Below are 19,273 nucleotides of genomic sequence, written 5' to 3' on the forward strand. Positions count from 1 at the left end.
TGTAGGATTTAGTGGCATCTAGCAGTAAGCTTACAGACTTTCACACGATGGTGCAACGTGGTGGTCTTCGTGGAAGAGCCCCGGCACCTGGCGTGTTCAGCAAATAGATCCTCCTAAATCTAACACACTGACCCTTTAATATGACTGTGAGCTTTAATGTAATTGACTTCTCTGCCCAGGAAAGCAGAAGCAGTCAAAATACTAAAAAATTATGGGGGAAAGTTGCAATGGCAGATAAAGTGGAACGGCTGGAAGAAGCTGAAATGGCAGTTAAAGTACAATTAATGAGCAAAGTTAAAATGAAAGTTGAAAGTTGAGGTTGCCCTCAAAAAAACTGAGAATGTTGAACAGAAAACTTGAAAGAAGTTGACGAGGCAGTCAAATTACAGTGAATAGGGAGGAGCTGTAATGGAAGTTAAAATAAAGGGCTAAAAAGAAGTTTGAGTTGCATTCAAAACATTTGAGAAAGTTGAATAGAAAAGTTTAAAGAAGCTGAAGTGGCAGTTGGAATACAATTTGTGAAAAAGAAGCTGTAATGACAGTTAAAATGAAGGGTTGAAAGAAGCTGAGCTTGCAGTTGAAGTACAATTAGCAAAACCAGGTGCAATGACAGTTGAAATGTAAGGACTGAAAGAAATTGATGTTCCATTTTAAATGAAAGCAATGAATGATGTTGAAGTGTTAAATCAGGTGTAAGCACTAAGCCAAACGTAAGAATCCCTTGAAGGGAAAGTACTGACAAACGCTGAAGATTCAGTTGAGTTTCAAGCAGTGAAATGAACTGAGGTGTCAGTTGAACAGCTGACATCCTGACATAAATTAGTCCCCAATTCAGGAGGTAGGAGGTAGATCTGAAGAACAACAATAAGGACAAAAAGCAGTGTGAGTGTCCTGCAAAGCGAAGACAATGAATTTAAGTGTGTATCACTGGAAGAAAGCACACTAATTTATAACTCACATTGAACAATTCGGCCAATTTGTAATTTCACTTTAGAAGTTTTTCCCAGACACTGTCACCCCAGTGCTTGCTCTTGGTGGGAACTTTAAGGTCTCTGTAAATAACATTACAATGCTCTGTATAAAAATGCCCCGAGGTAACTTCTGTTATATAAACAAAACTGCCTTGACTGATTTGATTTCTTTCTGAGAAGGATATGAAACTACAATATCAATCACATGTCTGTGTGTCAAGTACAGAGCTTGATTTCCCCAAATAGATTGTGTTAGTGAGCTTTAAAGGTGCAGCAGGCCTGTTTTACTAGAGCTAGACTAGCCGCTTCCTGTCTTTATAGAAAGCTAAGCTAATCACCTCCTGGTCCTAGTTCTAAAAGTGACACACAGACATAGGGTTTTTAACAATCTTCTAATCTTATTGTCACAGACAGTGAGCAACACGGACATGAAAATGGTTAAAATATGAAATAAAATCATCACAAAAAAAAGCAGCTTTATCACACTGCTGCTTGAATCTCTAGCCTGCTCTTGAATCCAAGGTGAGCCAAGGATCTCTGGATTCTGCCTGTCTGTCTTTTCCAAAATAAAGACTAAAGACAGCAGGGGGACGATGCAGCGAGGCAGCTGGCTGAGCTGCGCGCTGGGTCAGGCTAGCAGACTCCCCTCTGCCTTATCACCCGCTGACACGCGCTCAGAGCCAGCAGCAACGCAGCTGAGCTCTACCCCAGGTGACCCCCGCCTTCCACTCCCTGCACGGACACCCCAGGCACCCCTCGTAATGCCAGTCAGCAAAGAGGCAGCCATGTTTATGGATGGGTTACTTCATGACGGTGCACTTTCTGCTACACTTGACATTTGATGTTACGCCTCCTGCTGAATAAAAACACTTAGCCTATGCAGGAATTTGCTCTTCACTGGGATGCGAGTCAAAAGTTGGAAGTGAAGTTTGAAAGCAGACACATAGTTGGTATTTCAGTCAGAGTCACAGGCTATATTGTGTATTTTAATAAGATTCTCACATTGCCCAAGTTTTTATTTAGGTTTCCGTCCCTTCTTTGGTGTTTACAGCTAATTATTTCCCAGAGATCATTTCAGTCAGTTAAGCAACAGCCGATTTCAGCCAATTCAACATCTGGTGGTGCAAAACAGCAAAGAAATCAAAGTACCACTGTCTACACAGGAAACGTGTGCTGTGAAGACATTTCTTCCATCACACATGCTTTACATCATGTGTAGCTCAGCTGAGAAGAGTGTGATGAGGCAGAGAGAAGGATAACATCTGAGAGGGAAGTTGTGCTACATTTTAAATGTCCAGTGCGCAGGAGTTATGGGGGTTTTCTGGCAGAAATGGAAAATAATATTCATTAGCATGTTTCCATCAGTGTATAATCTGCTAAAAATAAGAATTGTTGTGTTTTGATTACCTTAGAATGGGTCTTTAAAATCTACAAAGGGTGTGGAACCTCCTTCTCAGAATCGATGTTGAACCGCCATTTGTCTACGCTAGTCCAGAACAGACAAACCAAACACTGGCAACACTTGTTAGGGTCTTTCGAGTTAGTTAGATAGTTGCAGGAGTTTCATGGCAGAGTCAGGGTGATTTACCAGCGACAAAACTGCAGGCTACAAGTCTTTTACGACAAAAGCTGGCGACGATGAAGTCGGAAATCGACGTCCGACACTTGTCGCTGTGTTTCGGGCACAAATACATAAAATCAAATCAAATCAAAGTGTTTCAAGCTCAAATCCCCATCTCTGTACAGTGTTAATAAGAATAATGTCTTCTGGATCATAACTTCAGTCTGGTTATGTGTTGGGAACATGTTGTTCAGTCTTAACATAAACAGGTGCATAATGACACAACAGCTGATTAGCTGGTGCCAGAACAAGGACAAATTTTCACTCCAAACAAGGCAAGTATTGACATCCATTTATGGATAATGGTTCTTGTTAACGTTGGTCCATAAGTGCTGACTGGGATGTATGCCAGGAGTCTGACACACACACACACAGCATATGTACTGTGTGTTTCTGCATTTGCTTTCAGGCTGAAATCCACACAGGTGGCTCCTTGTAGTTTGATCAAGCCTTAATGTTTAAAAGCCAATGCAAGTGTCTATTTAATGGACATACAGTAAACTGCTGGCTTCAATACGTTTCTTCAAACCTCAATTTCCTTTCTTCTACAGTTGGTCTTGGCAGCGACTCCTAAAAATCATTAAGAGGCTATTAAGGCCTTGATCGACAGCTCGTTCTCAGGCTACTGGTCCCACCCTCTGCTCCACTCAGACTCTGTCCTCCACTTGTGGATTATCTGGCTCCAGCTACACCCACTTCAACAGCCTCTGGTTTCAAACAGCATTTCTAAAAGCTTTTATGAACTGGCTATGGATTAAATCGCTTTTTTCTTTTATCTGCTGAAGATAAGAGTCACAAAATGAACATTTATATGGATGAGAATGTAGGCGATCAAAAGGATAGTTTGGATTTTTTGAAGTTGGGTTGTATGAAGTTTTTATCAATATTAAGTGTACTACCTACAGTAGATGGTGGTCGACATGCACCCAGTTTAGGGAAGCGGTGGAAGTTCTGGTGTTGGAAGCTAAGCAATGTTCTGCTCTGGCTTTTTCTGACCAGCAACCACAGTTATATAAGCCAAATATTGTTCTCTCCTAAGCAACCAAACTCCTCAAAATCAGTCATTTCTCTCACAGAGGAGTTGTCGGCCTACCGATGCCTCAATCGGTTAGTTTGTGTTATTTTGTGATGCTAATAGCAGTATATTACTTGGCTTCCTACACTGCTGCTGATGCTTCAAACTGGGGCATTCTGACCAACATCTACTGTAGGTAAAACACTGGCTATGGATAAGTATCTCATACAGTCCCATTTCAAAAATGACCCCTTTAACTAAAAACACGTTTTTACTGTCCAGTAGAATTTTATATTGTCACTTTATTAAGTTGTTATGGTATATGCAGTAAATACGGTGCAACATTAGCATTCATTTGGAGGCATTCTGTCTGGTCACCTGACACATGTAAGACCATTATTCCCTTTCTGCTACTTCTGTTTTGGTCTCCACCAACTCCTGGGAGAATTATTTGGCTCTTGAGCTGATAAATCCAGGTCTAGCTCCACACATTTTCATTCTGTTACAGGAAAAAAAAAACTCTGGTTCATTTGTACTTCTTTAACCTAATCACAGTCATCTTAGGTGGCACTAAACCCAGGATGCAGCAATGGTGCCCCTGAAAAATAGTGTTGTTTTGGTGGAACACTTTCATGAGGGTGAGTCTGTCTAAATCACCCCAAAAGAGACTGCTAGCTTTTTTATGTTCTGAACATTAGCAGCCAGGTGCAAACTTGTCATTTTCTGCATGTAGGTTTCTAGCTTGGATTTTTTTTTTTTTTTTATGGCTGCTGACCCTGTCCACAGCGGTACATTCCTTAGCTTCCGTGCTGGTACTCATGGCTGCTTCTCAAAAGTGGTAGCAAAAACATTTAATTCATGAAAATTAGCGTATTCTATTACACAGATTACACTGAATCAAACCTGACACTTTAATATGTCGCCCTTACACACACAAAAAAAAAACAGCACCATCTTCGTGCTGATTTGAATGAGACAGCACAACTTCTCTACACACACACTCCTCAACTGAACTACATTATTACTACACTACATGTAGCAGCCGATAAAACATTTGACTGGCAAACTGACAGCAAAAGTCAAGCCCTACTAACATTCTTCACCGCTAAATTTCCATCTGTAGATAGGGTTTTTATGATGTTGTTCCTCACTGATGGCCAGCTGAGTTCTTGGCTCACTTATCACCTAAACCACACATGTTAAATGATAATAAGGCAGCGTTAACAAAATACAGGTGCACGTTCAGACCTTATCAGCTTTAACATCCTCTCATTCCCTTCACTAAACAGCTCTCACAAAATAGCTAAAATGCCTAAATTGCCCTCATGATTCCCCCTGCTGAAAAGAGGAATGGTGGTGTGTGTGTAAGTGCAGTTCACCAGACACATGCAAACATCACACACCCAGCCGACAGGGCACTCAGACACACACACACACACACACACACACACACACACACACACACACACACACAGGGGATGTTTTGAGTGCGCTGCAGTGTGGGGCACTGGGGGCCCTGAATGAAAACATGCTGGTAGAGGGATGTATCAGATGCTTGTCCACTCGTGGAAAAAAAAAAACGACATGTTGATCCAAGATCTAACTGTGGCTTCTTCCTGAAAAAAAGGCCTGTGAGTTCCAGCCCAGCAAGTGCTTAGCTTGGCACTTTCCCCACCAGTTCTAACTAAAGCCTCTGCTCAGTTTTATGGCATGTGGTGATGCCTATAGCTGTTTTTGGGTCTATGAAGGCTTTGTGCAGATAACTGACAGTGTGAGGACGACAGCTGGACTCAATGAGCTTTTGAAGGCTGTTACTGATAGCAAGATTTTAACTGTAGCTGCAGAAAGAAAATAGGTTGATATTTTAAACTTAAAGCAACATAAATCATTTTTTATATATATATGTATAAAAAGCTCATTGTTTGGGTTTGAATCTTATTTCCAAGGCAGGCACCTGTTTTCACTGGAAAAGTTTGGATAAGCCCACTATACACTCACAATCTATCGAGCAAAAAATGGCAGAAAAGTAAGAAACTAGCTGTAAGGTAGGTGAAGAGCCAGACAGCTTTCTCAGAAGTTGGTGGAGACCAAAACAGATCTAAAGGAAATGGAATAACACTACCTGTCAAGCAATAAGGGGCAAAGTTAGCAACTAGCTGATGAACATAACGGAGGATCTGCCTGCTAAAGGGCAAGATATTTTTCTCAAGAGTTGGTGGAGACCAAAACAGAGCTAATAGAAAGGGAATAACACTACCTGTCCAGCAAGAAACTGTAGACAAAGTTAGCAACTAGCCAGATATTTTTCTCAGGAGTTGGTAAAGACAAAATGCAAAGCTGGTGAGGCCAATAAGTCCAATTTGAGGAGACACCTGGTCAAACAGAAAATATATCAAAACACTGAAGACTGTACCGTGTTAAATAGCCTGAAACCTAAGTCCCCACAGCAGCTGCAGCTAACATTAGCACACTTGCACCTTTGCAGCACTAAAGAAGTTTAACCCTCTATGGACAATGAAACTTTAAGTGAAGCACTAACAACTTCATTGACATCTTGAGGTGATATTATATTAGCTAATTGCAACTGCCCCCCCTGTTGGTCAAAAGAAAAGAATATGGCTTTAAAATCAACACGAAATTAGAACTTTTGTAGTTAAATCAGTTTGACAAACCAGTACCAGTACTAGGTTTGAAGGGAAGAAAAAGGTGTCTTGGGAGATGTTTCAGAAATGCTTCAGAAATGCTCTTTAAAACTCCTGAATGGACAGGAAGGTATGTATGTGATTGACAGATGAGCTGGCATGGAAACAGATAAACATGTAAACAAACTTGTGTTGCTAACTGTAGCTCACAAGCCAAAGAAAAACAGTATTTGTTCTTCAGTGATACTGAGAAATGAGGATGATTCCATGTACCAGCTAAACTGAATCGTTTGCTGATTTTAGACTCTTTAAAAAGCTACAGCTGACAAGATAATTGGCTATCTAACCTGCAAACTGAGGTCAGCAGTGCAATTTCCCCCATGTTTGTTTGGTTGCTTGTCCAGCACGCCAAGGTGTACTGTAAGACATGCGTCCTTGTTTGTAGATAAGAAGCAGGTATTAGCTACAAAGTTAATGTGGGTCGTGGTTCAAAGTCTGAGGTTTTGAACCACAGAAAGTTACTGTCAGTTTGTGTGAGCCAGTGAGGGTGAAAGTCAGACTCAAATATCATTCAACAAAAACTATAAAATACCTTTTACAGCCGTTTCCTTAAAAAGTACATCAGTTTTACTCAAAAACATAGAAGAGGCCATGCAAATTACAAAGCACATCTGTACGCTGCAGCAGGAAATACTTGCAATTTATTTTCAGTGGGGCTTTTAAAGGATTCAGTGTTTGCTGCAGAACTGTGTGGCTTACAGCACGGTAAAGCTCCGAAACCTCATTTAGATAACCGCGAGATACTGAAACACCAGTCTGCTAAAAACAGAAAATGACTGAGTGCACAAGGTGTGAAAAAAACCCCGATTCTCAGCCTCTGATATATAGACAAAACAGTGAGAGAAAGAGGCTCGGCTGCTCTCTGTATTTACTGTCAGTGGAATTCCAGCTATGGCCTGCAGAGCTCCACCACGCACCTTCTGCAATGATTCTGTTTAATCAGCATCTTCCAAACAGGCCGCAGCCCTCCGTTGGTCATTAGCTACAAGTGAAACTTTTAGCTCTCGTTTCTAATGACTGTTCACCTTAATCCATCACTGTAACTGCTGGCCCTAATGCTCCAAAGTAATCTTCTTTTTATTGTGTAGTAATGTGCTGCTGGTCACTTTTTTCACTCGGTGTTTTGGTCAGGAGGTAAAATTTGAGTGATCTTTTAGCATCAGATCATCATTAAGGAGTTTTTTGTTTGTTTTCTAATAAGTTCTCTTCTCCTCCCTCTTATTGCTATTACTTGAGGGTTTTCTACATTTCTGGTAATGAATACAATTTGGTTGCTGAATAGCATTACAGTTCATTTGAGGCTACCAGTGATAATAGATCTCTCCACTACAGCCAGACAGACACATATTGGCCAATTGTACTGGGCCAATATTAATCTACATTGATATATGTTGTTCAGTATGCTTGAATATGAATTTATTTATGCACTTTTTTGTTTTGTTTTGTAGCAAAATGTAATATTTAATTGATTTGCTATTTGTGTTTTTTATTTATTATTATTTAAAGAAAGTTTACTGTGTATATACACAGATATATTAGAGCCAGACAGATATATTGGTCAATCAATATTATTAACCAGATACTGGCCTCTCACAACTATATCAGTATATACTAGTAGATATTGTCTGATAATTCTTTGACAGAACATAAAGCAGATTTATGGGGTTTTTTTAAATAGTTTTATAGGCAGAATTTTATGTATATTTAATCTCTATTCTTAATTGAAGTTTTTAGTATTTAGTGTTTCTATTTGTTTTTCTATTTATAATTATTTAATGAAAGTTTGTGTATAAACACACATATTGTAGTCAGACAGATATATCAGTCAGCCAATATTATTGGCTGATATTGGCCTATCACAGCTATACAGGTCTGTATCAGTATCAGGATTCATGCTTTCCAGTAAGAACTTAACTTTTATATTGTTTTTATATAACACAATGCAGATTTTTTTTTAAATGTTATATATATTTGATCATTCTGCTAAATTCAAGTTTATTAATGTTTAATTTATGTTCTATTTGTTTTTTTTACTCATATTTATTTATTAATTAACAAAATACTAGTGAAAATTTACTGTATTTATATATTAGAGTCAGACAGATATACTGTCCAGTCAACATTATTGGTGGACACTGGCCATATCAGCCTATTTCTGTATCGCATATATGCTGTGCTATATAAACTTAGCTTTTTTTTAATGCAGATTTTTTATTTACTTTTTATTTAATACTCAGAATTTTAAGTCTATTTGTGTTTTACCACTCAAAGTTTAGTGTATTTTACTTTACACATATATTAGAGCCAGACAGATCTATCAGTCAGTCAGTATTATCATTTACACCAGATGAGCAGTATGGAGGCATTTTATGTTTTTTTTCTACTTGTCTTTTTTACATTTGAAAACTGTTCACCATTCACTTCTGTTGTTTGTGAGATTCTGCAACACTTTTCCTGTGAAACTTAAATTAAAAAAAGGTGATAGTTTAACTGTAAAATGTCATTCCTCCATTACATGTCTCTGACAACAGTGTCTGATAACCACATTTCGAGTGATCACTGCAAAATCAGTAATATATCAATATCAGCCCCAAAAATCCAGTTTCGGTCTCCACCTCCTCTTTTAAAGATTCCAACTTGCATGATTGCAGGACGCCAACTGAAAATGGCGTCCTGCATTTTCACTTGCCGTCCTAGAAAGAAGAACTTGCACCACCACTCTGAGGAACTGACACCCTAAAGCGAGGTTGAACATTCATGCTTTAGTACAGTTTGTACTGTCAAACCAAGCTAACCAATTCATCCGATTTTTTGATTCAAACAACTTTGGGTTGTATTTTTCTAATAAAATACATTTGTGTCGAGATGCTCTTGCACCTGTGCGTTAAACCTGTCAGCACTTTACTTGCAGCATGGTATCTTATTACCAACACCCCCCCCTCTCCACTGCTCCCATCCACCACCACAACAGGATATTGCTCAGTGGCACAACAGGGTTACAGCTGTATGGAGACATGTAGGGGCAGGCCAGGGACAGAGATGCAGAGAAGAATTAAAAAAAGCAGGAGGCAGGAGGAGGCAGGAGAGCGATATGATCTCCCCACCGTGCACAGAGAGAGGGATTGTGTTGGCTTTGGCCTGCCTCATATACAAACACTATATTAACATAACTCTTTCTTTTGCTCTACAGGAGACAGCACTCCTGTGGAGAGTTCTTACCGGGAAAGAACCTGACACAGGGGTGGAGATAAGAGGAGGGTGGAACAGAGGGTGAGCAGATGCTGAAGGGAATGGGAAGAGGAACGGTCGCTGGTCAATGAGCGAAACAGTCGGTGCTCGTTGAAATGTGAAAAATATGGAAATACAGAAAGGAGTCTGGGAGAGAGGTATCTTTAAGATGCACCAGTGGTAACCTCAAAAAAGTATTTATTTTATGACTAAATTGAGGCGAAAATTGAAACAAAATTAATAAAAATTACAGCAAGATATGTGCTCATTATGTCCTGACAGATAAAGATGAGAAGAAAGAACTGGCTCTGTTGAAGTGGATGAGGCAATAGAGGCAATATATCAATATTATAATCAATAGTGTGATATGTGACTAGAGTCGGCTTAGATTTTGGATATCATAGCACCATGATATGGCATAAACAATGTCTTTTGCATAGTCATCCCTAATCTGACCCGTCAGATGGTTTGTTGCACAGAACCATCTGAGAAGTCATGCTTAGAAAGTATTTGGAAAAGGGCCTGCACTTTCAGAAAAAAAAAACTTGGTAGGTGATTGGAACCATCTGCATGACCTTGCAGTTTTTTTTAATCACCACAACTTTTTTCGCAAATTTGCCCAATCATCATAGCTCCCTGCACTTCCACCAGTATAGGTTTCAATTGACTGACTCAATGTTTTATTATTTTTTGTGTTTTTATTTTGTCACAGGTACTGAAAATAACACAAGGTTTGTCACTGACATTCATCAATGTTCTGTAAACTATTGTAAATTATAAATTGTATAAATTTGTGCTTGCTTGAGTTTGACCTCCTTCACTGAGTAATACCCCCCAGGTGCACTTTTTCCCAGTGCCCAGTTTACTGAATTGAAAACCAGGTACATTTCCAGATCAGGGGTCACTCTATCAATAAAATATCCAATCTTACTATCTATCAAATAAAAAAGGGGGTCATTTCCAGTTTCATATACTTTGACTATGGTTAACTGTTGTACTGTAATAAACTACAGTGCAGGCCGACTGATAAAGTGGGGTACAAAGTCATGAAGAAGACAGCTATCAGTGATGTTGTGGATTCACGTTTTCCACAGTGATTTTTGCTAAAACTACTGCAAGCAAGTCAGTGTGAACATTAAACATAATTTTAGCTCAATGTAAAATGAATAAATATTTCCCGGATAATAGTCATCTTCCTGCCGCAGTTTACACATTTTTATAACTGCTGATTTATTAAATCAAAGTTCTACTGAATGAAACATGACACCAAAAAACCTCAGTAATATATAAAAAGTCTATTTTATCAGGTAATATTATCAGTATCTGATAACTAATAATGACTTCTGCATTCATTTTTTATGATATGAAAACATGTGTCAGTAACAGTTTCTCAGCCTAGATGACTAAACATGGTTCAAGGTATGCTTACTTCTCAATGGAAATTTTTTCAGCCAGGAGAAATATCCTTCAGCAAAATCTATTGCAGTATCATGAAACTGCAGAGAAATTTATGACTAAAATTATGACTAAGAAATTGACAAAATTAGAGTGCCACTGACTAAATTTGGACTAAAACAAAGCAAAATAAAAGACTAAAATGAAACTTTAACTACAATTTTTGGTAAGCGACTAAGACTAAAACTGCATTTAAAGTTTTTGTCAAAATTAAGACTGGGACATACTGAGCAGAGATCCTTTGGTTTAAACAAAACATGAATCAAGGGAGTCAACCTTCTAGTCGTCCCAACCTTGGTCATATTCTCAGAACCTACAGTACTGAATGTTTTGCGGTGTCAGTCATTGCCAGTTAAACAAGGAGCAACCATCTCTTTCTATTTTGGTGCACTTTGGCGATCAGGATGTGCAGTAACAGACAGGGTGAGCAGCTGAGGGAGGTTGAAAATCTTTTGGAGCGCAGCAGATACAACCGCAGAGCTGACAGGGATTATACACTGCATCACAAGAATGATAATAACAGACAAGAGGGAGGTTGCTGTGAAACTCAGGTGGCTCTGAGTTTAGGTTGGCTAAAAGCACGGTTACAGCTGAGAAAGGCAGTTGTTCTGCCTCAGAAGGGAGGTGGACAGAAAGCTTTATCAGCAATACGTCTCTCTGCAGTGTGGCTTTAATGACAAGGTCCAACGCGTACGTGTCTGCTGCGAGGGCCCAAAACAGTAACACTAAACTTCCCCGCTGCCCCCGGGCGGCATCAAAGTCCAAAGTGTGAGTTGTGATGGTGCTGAGACATAACGCTTCCTCTTGGATTCTTGACCTTTGCTAGCAAAGCATGGCATTTCGTGCTATCAACAACACATATTTGCAGGCCTTCAGCCTCTGTGGCCTTGGCCTGCCTTTTAGAGAGTCACATGACAGGGAACTGTTCCAAAAAGATGTGTTGCTGCACAGCTAATCTTATTTCTCAATGCTTTGTCATGATCTTGACTTTAACTCTAGATAAGGCTGATGCTATATGACTTGGACTGTATCAATTATCGTGCATAATCAAAAGTACTGAAATAATTTAATCTCCCTGACTAATAAGATGTTACAGCCTGTATATTCTACAGGAGCACAGGCTTTACAGTAAGTTGAGAGATAAAAAGCTTGCCTTTGTTGTAGACATGGCCTTGTAAACATTGCAAGAGGCCTTTTGCAGCTTTAAATATAGTGGTACACCATGTTCCATCACTGCCATGGGGCATCTTGCCACACAGAGGGCCCATAAAACAAGTCTGACCCTTTATTTTTATCCATCTGACCCTGACAGACTGGGGCTGGACTGGCTTTGATTGATGAATGACTTACAGGCTTTAAAGACTTACTGTTGTTGGACTTGAGGTCCCGATGGATGACGGGGACGATGGCTTCGCTGTGCAGGTACAACATCCCTCTGGCTATCTGCACAGCCCAGTTGACCAGGACGTGCGGCGGAATGCGACGCCCCGCCAGCGCCCGGCTCAGCGGACCACCTGAGGCGTACTCCATGATGAGGCACAGGTTGGGTTCCTGCAGGCAGACGCCTTTCAGGGCGATGATGTTCGGGTGGGTGAGCATGGCGAACAAACGCGCCTCCTGCCTGACGTTCTGCGCCGTCACACTGATGTCCTCATCCGGGTCTTGCCGGGCGGCCTTCACAGCCACCAGCGCGCCTTTCCATGTACCACGATACACCTTCCCGAAGCCCCCGACCCCGATGACCTCCTCCAGGCTGAGCTCTCGGAAATCCACCGCCTCAGGTTCGAACTCGCCCACCACGGCCGGACCGAGCTCGGCCACCACACCGCTTCCCGGAAGCTTCCCATATCCATTGGGCTTGAAGGAGCCGTAGTTGGATGGGAAGATGCCCACCTTGTTGTTGACCTTCCCTGCCCACCAGCCCTCGTCCCCTGATATCTCAGAGTCCAGAGACAGGACTTCCACCAGGTCACCTTTGCGCAAGGTGAGCTCATCTTTACAGGATGCCTCATAGTCGAATAAGGCCGTCCACACAGGGTTGGTGAAATTCCCTTTTTGTGATTGTTCCAAATTTTTCCAGTTCGACAGTGGGCCGCGACTGAATATGTTCTTCAGCGGCTCCATGGAGCCTCAAGCAGATGTTTTGACTGGATCTGATTTAGCACCCCAAGGGTTTGAAAATAAAGTACAAAGGAGTACTTTATTGCGCCTCGCTCCCTTTCCTGTCTTTCTTGTTGGTTCATCAGGGACCAGTGAAATGTGTTCAAAAGCTTGACCAACAAGTGGGCTTCGAGAGAGGATTCAGAGATGACTGAAAGGCAAGTGTCTTTCATTCGTCTTGGCATTAAATGCAAAGCTCTCCATTTGAAAATGCAGAATGAGTCAAGAGATTGCTTCTGTTTGATTTTAATGTTTCAAAGCTCAGAAAGGCAGCGCCGTCTCCACTGAATTTCTCTCTGCTCAAGTGATGTGCTCTTCCAAAACATGGTTTTGAGCACAATATCATTTCACCGGCCTATATTTAAGAGGCTCTTGAATCACCTCATTATGGCTAAATGAGCTCCTCTCTTCTCTCATTCAGACTCGCCACCTGTTGAGTTCTGATTTTGAAAAGCTAAAAGTGTGAGGACAAAAACAAAACCGCCCAAAACTTCGAGTGTCTTACAACACTGTGACTCCAAATTAAGGCTCCCACTACATTTAGCTGTCCATTTTGAGTTTTTATGTATTTTTAGCCATTAAGTGCAGTGGCCACCACAAGCAGGAAGCGCTGAGAAGCGGAGAAGAATAGCAGGAAAGGAGCATTCAGTCCGGCCAACCAGTGTTTTACGACGAGTTTCAGGGCTGACCAGTTCGCATTATTAAGCCCAAACTTCCAATAACCGCGTCTGCCCGCAACTTTGCGGCGCCCGGGCAGGAAATCCCGCATCCCTCTGAGTATCCATACTAACGGTGTTATTATCAGAAGCACGCAATAGGCTGGTTTATCACCGCATATAAACTTGGAAACCGCCGACTCGTTAACAGGAAGAGCTATCCAAACCTGCGTGACTTTCCTTCCCACAGAGAAACACGCAGTAAAAACAAATCCCGTTAGTTCCTGAGTGGAGTTGAGAGCCTGGCCTGGTCCAGCTCGGTGGTCTCGGTGTTACAGTCGGTGTCCAAACAGAGGGATAACTCCATCAGGACCTGCGGTGGTCACCCTCCTCTTCCTCGGTCAGCGTTCACTCGTCAGGACCTCGAACCACTTCTACGTCTGTGCTTACAGTCAGTGGAGAGGGTGGGGTTTCAAAACTTTTTCTCTCCCAACAGGAAAAGAGTCAGATGACAGGCCGCCGTCAAGACAGACGCAACGCATGGTTACTTGCATATCCGGTTAAAACTGTCAAAATAAAAGCGAGACAACCAGCGCACCGTGCCTTAACAGACGCGGTGGGTGTGGTGGGAGGAATATTTTGAGGAAGGAGATTTTTGTTTATTTTGCATTTTGAGAGTAAAGTCGAAAAGACAGGGAAACTAACAGAAACTTTTTTAGGTTAATCAGAGGAAGAATTTATTTATTTATTCACTTATTTATTTTATTTAGAGAATAAAGTCAAACTTTCAGTGTAAGGCAAGGAAACTAAATAAAACTTTTTTTGTTTTTGAGGTATGGTGCTAGGCTTTTTTTTTTTTTATCTAAGGTTTTTGTTTATTTTGTATTTTGAGACTACATGAGGCAGGGAAGGGGTCAGGGAAACTAACAGAAATTTATTAAGATTCAGAGGCGGAAGATTATTTATTAATTTATTTATTGTATTTTGAGAATAAAGTCAAAATGTCAAGAATAAAGTTTAACTTTCAGTGTTAGTGCAAGGCAAGGAAACTAAATAGAACTTTTTGTGTCTACGGTACACTGCCAAGCTTTTTATTTTTAGAAGACTTTTGTTTATTTTTGTTGTTTTTATTCTTTTTACAGTAAAGTCAGGACGTCAAGAGTAAAGTTGAAATGTCGAGAATAAATTTGAAATGCCATTTTGACTTTATCCTCTTTGTAAAAATGAAAAGTAAAAATAGAATTCTTTCTCCTCCTCCTGATTTATTTTTTCTTACGCTTGGCACTAACAGATCCACTGAAAAATCAACTTTATTCTCAACAGTTCGGCTTTACATTGTACTGCTATTAGAAACCATACATGATAGCACATAAAATAGCATAAAACATAAACATCACGAGAAACAGCATTAAAAACCACTAATGTTTCTTACTGTTCTTTTTGTAACATTATGTGCTGTCATGTATGGTTTTTGGTGTATTTCTATGCTTCTTGTGTATACCAAATTCCCTTAGGGGCAATAAAAGTTTCATTCAGTCATTGTCAACATTTTGACTTTATTCTCAAAATGCATAAATAAAACATTTAATTTAAAATTTAGTATTATAACTTTCTTAAAGCATAATCAGTGAATCAAATCATTGAATTAAAGTGAAATCTCTATAACCCTCTTAGAACAATGCTCTACAACTCTGATTAGATGTTTGCTTGATTTGCTTTGCACTGCAATGTGATTTCACTGTAAAATTTCCCATCAAGCTAAAGGTACATTATGTAATAGTATTCCAAACAAAAAACTTAACTAAAAAATAACTGAACAGAATGTGAAAAAATAACAATTTGGACCTTATGTCAAAGATGTCTATGTATTGTGCTGCAGAGACATCTACTGAAGGTAGCTTCCTGCTATCTTCCTGTCCAGCTTGTCTTGTGAAGCCATGCTGTACCTCAAAAAGTGATATTGAGTCTCTGAAGCATCCAGTCTCCCCTCAGTCCAACAACACAGAGGTGGTTTTCCTGTAGGTTTTGGCTCCTGGTACCCTGAGGCTGAACCCACCATAAAACCCTCTCAGGCCTCCAGAGGTGGGTCGACTGATACCCAACCTCCCTCTTGCTCCTTTCTCACTTCATGCCTCTCTTGTACCCGTCCAAACCTGCCATGTCTTTGTCGCCCCTGGAGTCAGAGTCCTGGTTGGATTCGCTGTAAATCACCTCAGTGCTGTATTCCCTGTTGTCAAACTGTCTGTGGAGGTTGTGTTCAGTCCCAGACAGGTGGTATTGACTGGGAGGCTGTTGAGCCTGGTTCTGTTGCATGCTCACCGGGCTCCGGTTCAGGTGTCCCTCCCTGCCAGCACTTCCTGCTGCGTTCCCCGAGCCCTGCAACTGAAACCCTCCTTCTACTGGTCCAAAGCTCCTACCCTTGCAGTCTAGACACTAATACTAGTCCACTATCTGTGGAGCTCAGCTAACTAGCTAACAGCAGCCACAGTTAGCAGTATTTACTCTTGTGTTATGCTGCCCCCTGTTTGTTTGGAGTACAAATTCATGTGGCCATTTTTTTACATATTGCACAGTATTACGTATTATTTATTTCTTATAAAAGTAAAGAAGTAATTTAATGTGCTGCATACTAATTACATCGTGGTGTGCAACCCACTTGTGTAATATGTACCTATAAGACTTTTATTTTGAATTCATAGTGTTCCTGTATTTTCATGGCTATTTCCTGCTAACTTCACACTGCTACATTAGACAGGGTGCTGGAGGTTTGTCAAGTTCACAGAAAATACCTTAGAAAGTAACAGTATTGGGGAAGCATAAGCCTTCAAATTAAAAGAACAGTGTTCATTTCATCTCCATAACAGTAATAGATTATTGTCATGTTGAAATGACGAGGATATTAATTTTATTATCTTGGTATTATTTTATGAGGCGATATTTACATTTTGGGAGGAAAAACACTGTTTTAAATTATTTTATTTACTTCAGACTCACACTTGATCACGCGGCAGGTTAATCTGGCTTTTATTTTGAAATGCATCTTTGACGTCTTATTTGTGTATTGTAGCTCACTTGACATTGGGGGTAACAGGTGGTAAATGAGCCCGAGAAAGTAAAAATGATCAAAAAACATTTAACAGAAGGTGATTGTATGAAGGACAACACGCAGCCATTAATGAAATAATATAAATATTAGTTTCTAATAACTTCATTACTTTTACACATACTGGAGGTATTCTGTATATTTATGTTTTTATATTTAATGTGCTATATGATTAATTTAAGTACATGACATCCACTCTTGCTATTTACTCCCTGGTTATTTCTTTGCTCCTATCTGGTACTATGACACAGTACAGTATCTTTTTGTTAAATGAGCTGAGATATTTACTTTAATGACATTCAGTCCAAATACTCAAGGACAGAAGTTCATTAAAATCTGGCCCAACAGTCAAAGAAAAGAGGATAAAGTGCTGCTGAGAAGAAATTTGTTGAAGATTTTCTTTTGTGTTGTGTTACTTTGAACAAGAAAAGGACTTTCAAGCTTTTCTTCAAGCAACACTTTTAAAAGCCTTTTGCAGCGAATGACTGGTTTAATGTTCTTTGTGCAGTTTGATGGGCTACTTACCCGACTGAGGTGGAAGAGCTGGAACTGAAATTTCACTGAAGTAGAGTCAGATTTACTGCTGTACAATTCTCCTTAAGAGAAAGTCAAATGTAGCTCATTTAAAAGTTTTATTCCGGGGAGAATGCTCTCGCTGTCGGGATCATCTTTCTGTTGTAAAAGCAGAGTAGTTCTCATCATACAAAATGTACAAACTATTGTTTCACTTATATGTTTGAATTGACCAATTTGCTGTTGGCCACTTTCTGTTGCAAAATCAAGGAAGAGCCTACAAATTACCTCTGCTCTCATATGATTTATAGTAACCAATGCTGCAGCCTGTGGGTGCACATTTCCACCAGGAAAAAAAATGTTCAAAAATCTATGCATGATAATGAAACAGTATCTATTTGAACCCAGGTTAAAATAGTCATACAGCAACTATTTGATTTATTTTTCTGTTATTTTCAGTTTTAAGTTGCACTTCCGTTTTGGCAGCAAAATTACTGGCTATTTACACCCTGGGTGAATACAGAATCGTTGGCTACAGACACCTGGGTACTTGGTTATATACACTCACCCTGGGTGCACATAGAATTATTGAAAAAAGGTATTACTGCCTGCTGTCACCTGGGTGCTAATAGCGTCTGCCTAAAAAATACAGTGTTCATGGTAAAATGGTTCAAAATTATGAGATGCTAAGTGACTTATAATTGGCTGAATATCTCATAATTTGGTAACTCAAAATTTGATTGTACAATGTTTTTTTTATGTCTCTCATGCATAACTTCTATGTTCATGTTTTTTTTTTTATCCCAGTGGAAATGGGCAACTGGCCAAATCATTTTTAAACAGATAGTTAACCAAAAATTCAAATACAGTCATTATCTGCTAATCCTCATTCTGTGAATGAAATAAAACAACTGAAAAAACAAAACAAAACTAATAATACTGCACGTATGGCATAATCCAAGTCTCCTAAAGCCATGACGTGCTGTTCAGATGTCTGTGCCAAGAAGTTATGGATTTGGTATGTCTAGTGTTTTTAGACATTTTAATGTGGAAAAGTGACATATTATAGCTTTAATACACATTTGCTGCTCTAGTTCAGCTAGTCTTGCTATGCACCTAGTTTCTTTTTTCTGTTGCCTTTCAATACTCACAACAGAGTGTAAAAATTAAATTTCCTGAAGTGGGATTAATAAAATAAATGAACTGAAATACCCTACATATCACCCATCGTGGTGAGGCAAGGACATAATGCTTGAAAAGTATGTTAAAATAGCCTGAAGTACACATTTGAGAGTATATTAATGAGGTTGCCCTCTGATCAAGGCCACAGCACGGCTATAACACAAAGTGCATTTTAAACATGTGCGTTTCAAGTATGAAAGGCTTTTATTCTTGAAAAAGGTCAGGGGAATCCTTTTTGCCACATTTTCCCATGTTTCCATAAGTGCAGAGCTCTTAAAAGTCAGTGGCTTCATGGGAGGGGATGGGAATCAGAGGGCCACCTTTGGCCCTGCCGGCTGCTGTGTGGAAACAGTGTGCTTCCTTCTGTTAGGCCTTTGATGGCTCCCCCTCCACTCCCCTCCTTCCCTGCCCCATGGCTGCCGTTTGTTTGGACACCGACCTCCTAAAGTCAACCACCTACACCCCCCTCCCACCTCCTCCCTCATCCACACACACACACACACACACTCACACACACGGCTAACTCCACCCTCCTCACAGTCCGCTGAGTCAACGCTTGTGCAGGAAGGATGCAGTTGTTTTTGCGGCTCCCGGCTCAGGGCTGCTTGGTGGGTTGGGTGGGGGGTAAAAGAGGCGGCTGCATTTACACGACAAAATGGGCTGTTTG

The 19,273-nt window shown here is 40.2% G+C and overlaps 1 protein-coding gene across 1 annotated transcript in view; it reads right to left on the reverse strand.

Moving 5' to 3' along the window:
- The window catches only part of LOC146306201 (mitogen-activated protein kinase kinase kinase 11), a 72,683-nt gene extending 57,515 nt beyond the window's left edge, over positions 1-15,168 (reverse strand). The window contains exon 1 of the mRNA XM_084712447.1: positions 12,360-15,168. Coding sequence (XP_084568573.1) covers positions 12,360-13,116 — 757 coding nt within the window. The 5' untranslated portion in view covers positions 13,117-15,168. The remainder of the gene's footprint in view (positions 1-12,359) is intronic.
- Between the last annotated feature and the right edge of the window lie 4,105 nt (positions 15,169-19,273).

The sequence above is a fragment of the Lutjanus erythropterus genome, chromosome 23 (assembly GCF_056507025.1).
Source record: "Lutjanus erythropterus isolate fLutEry1 chromosome 23, fLutEry1.hap2, whole genome shotgun sequence".
Lineage (NCBI taxonomy): Eukaryota > Metazoa > Chordata > Actinopteri > Lutjaniformes > Lutjanidae > Lutjanus > Lutjanus erythropterus.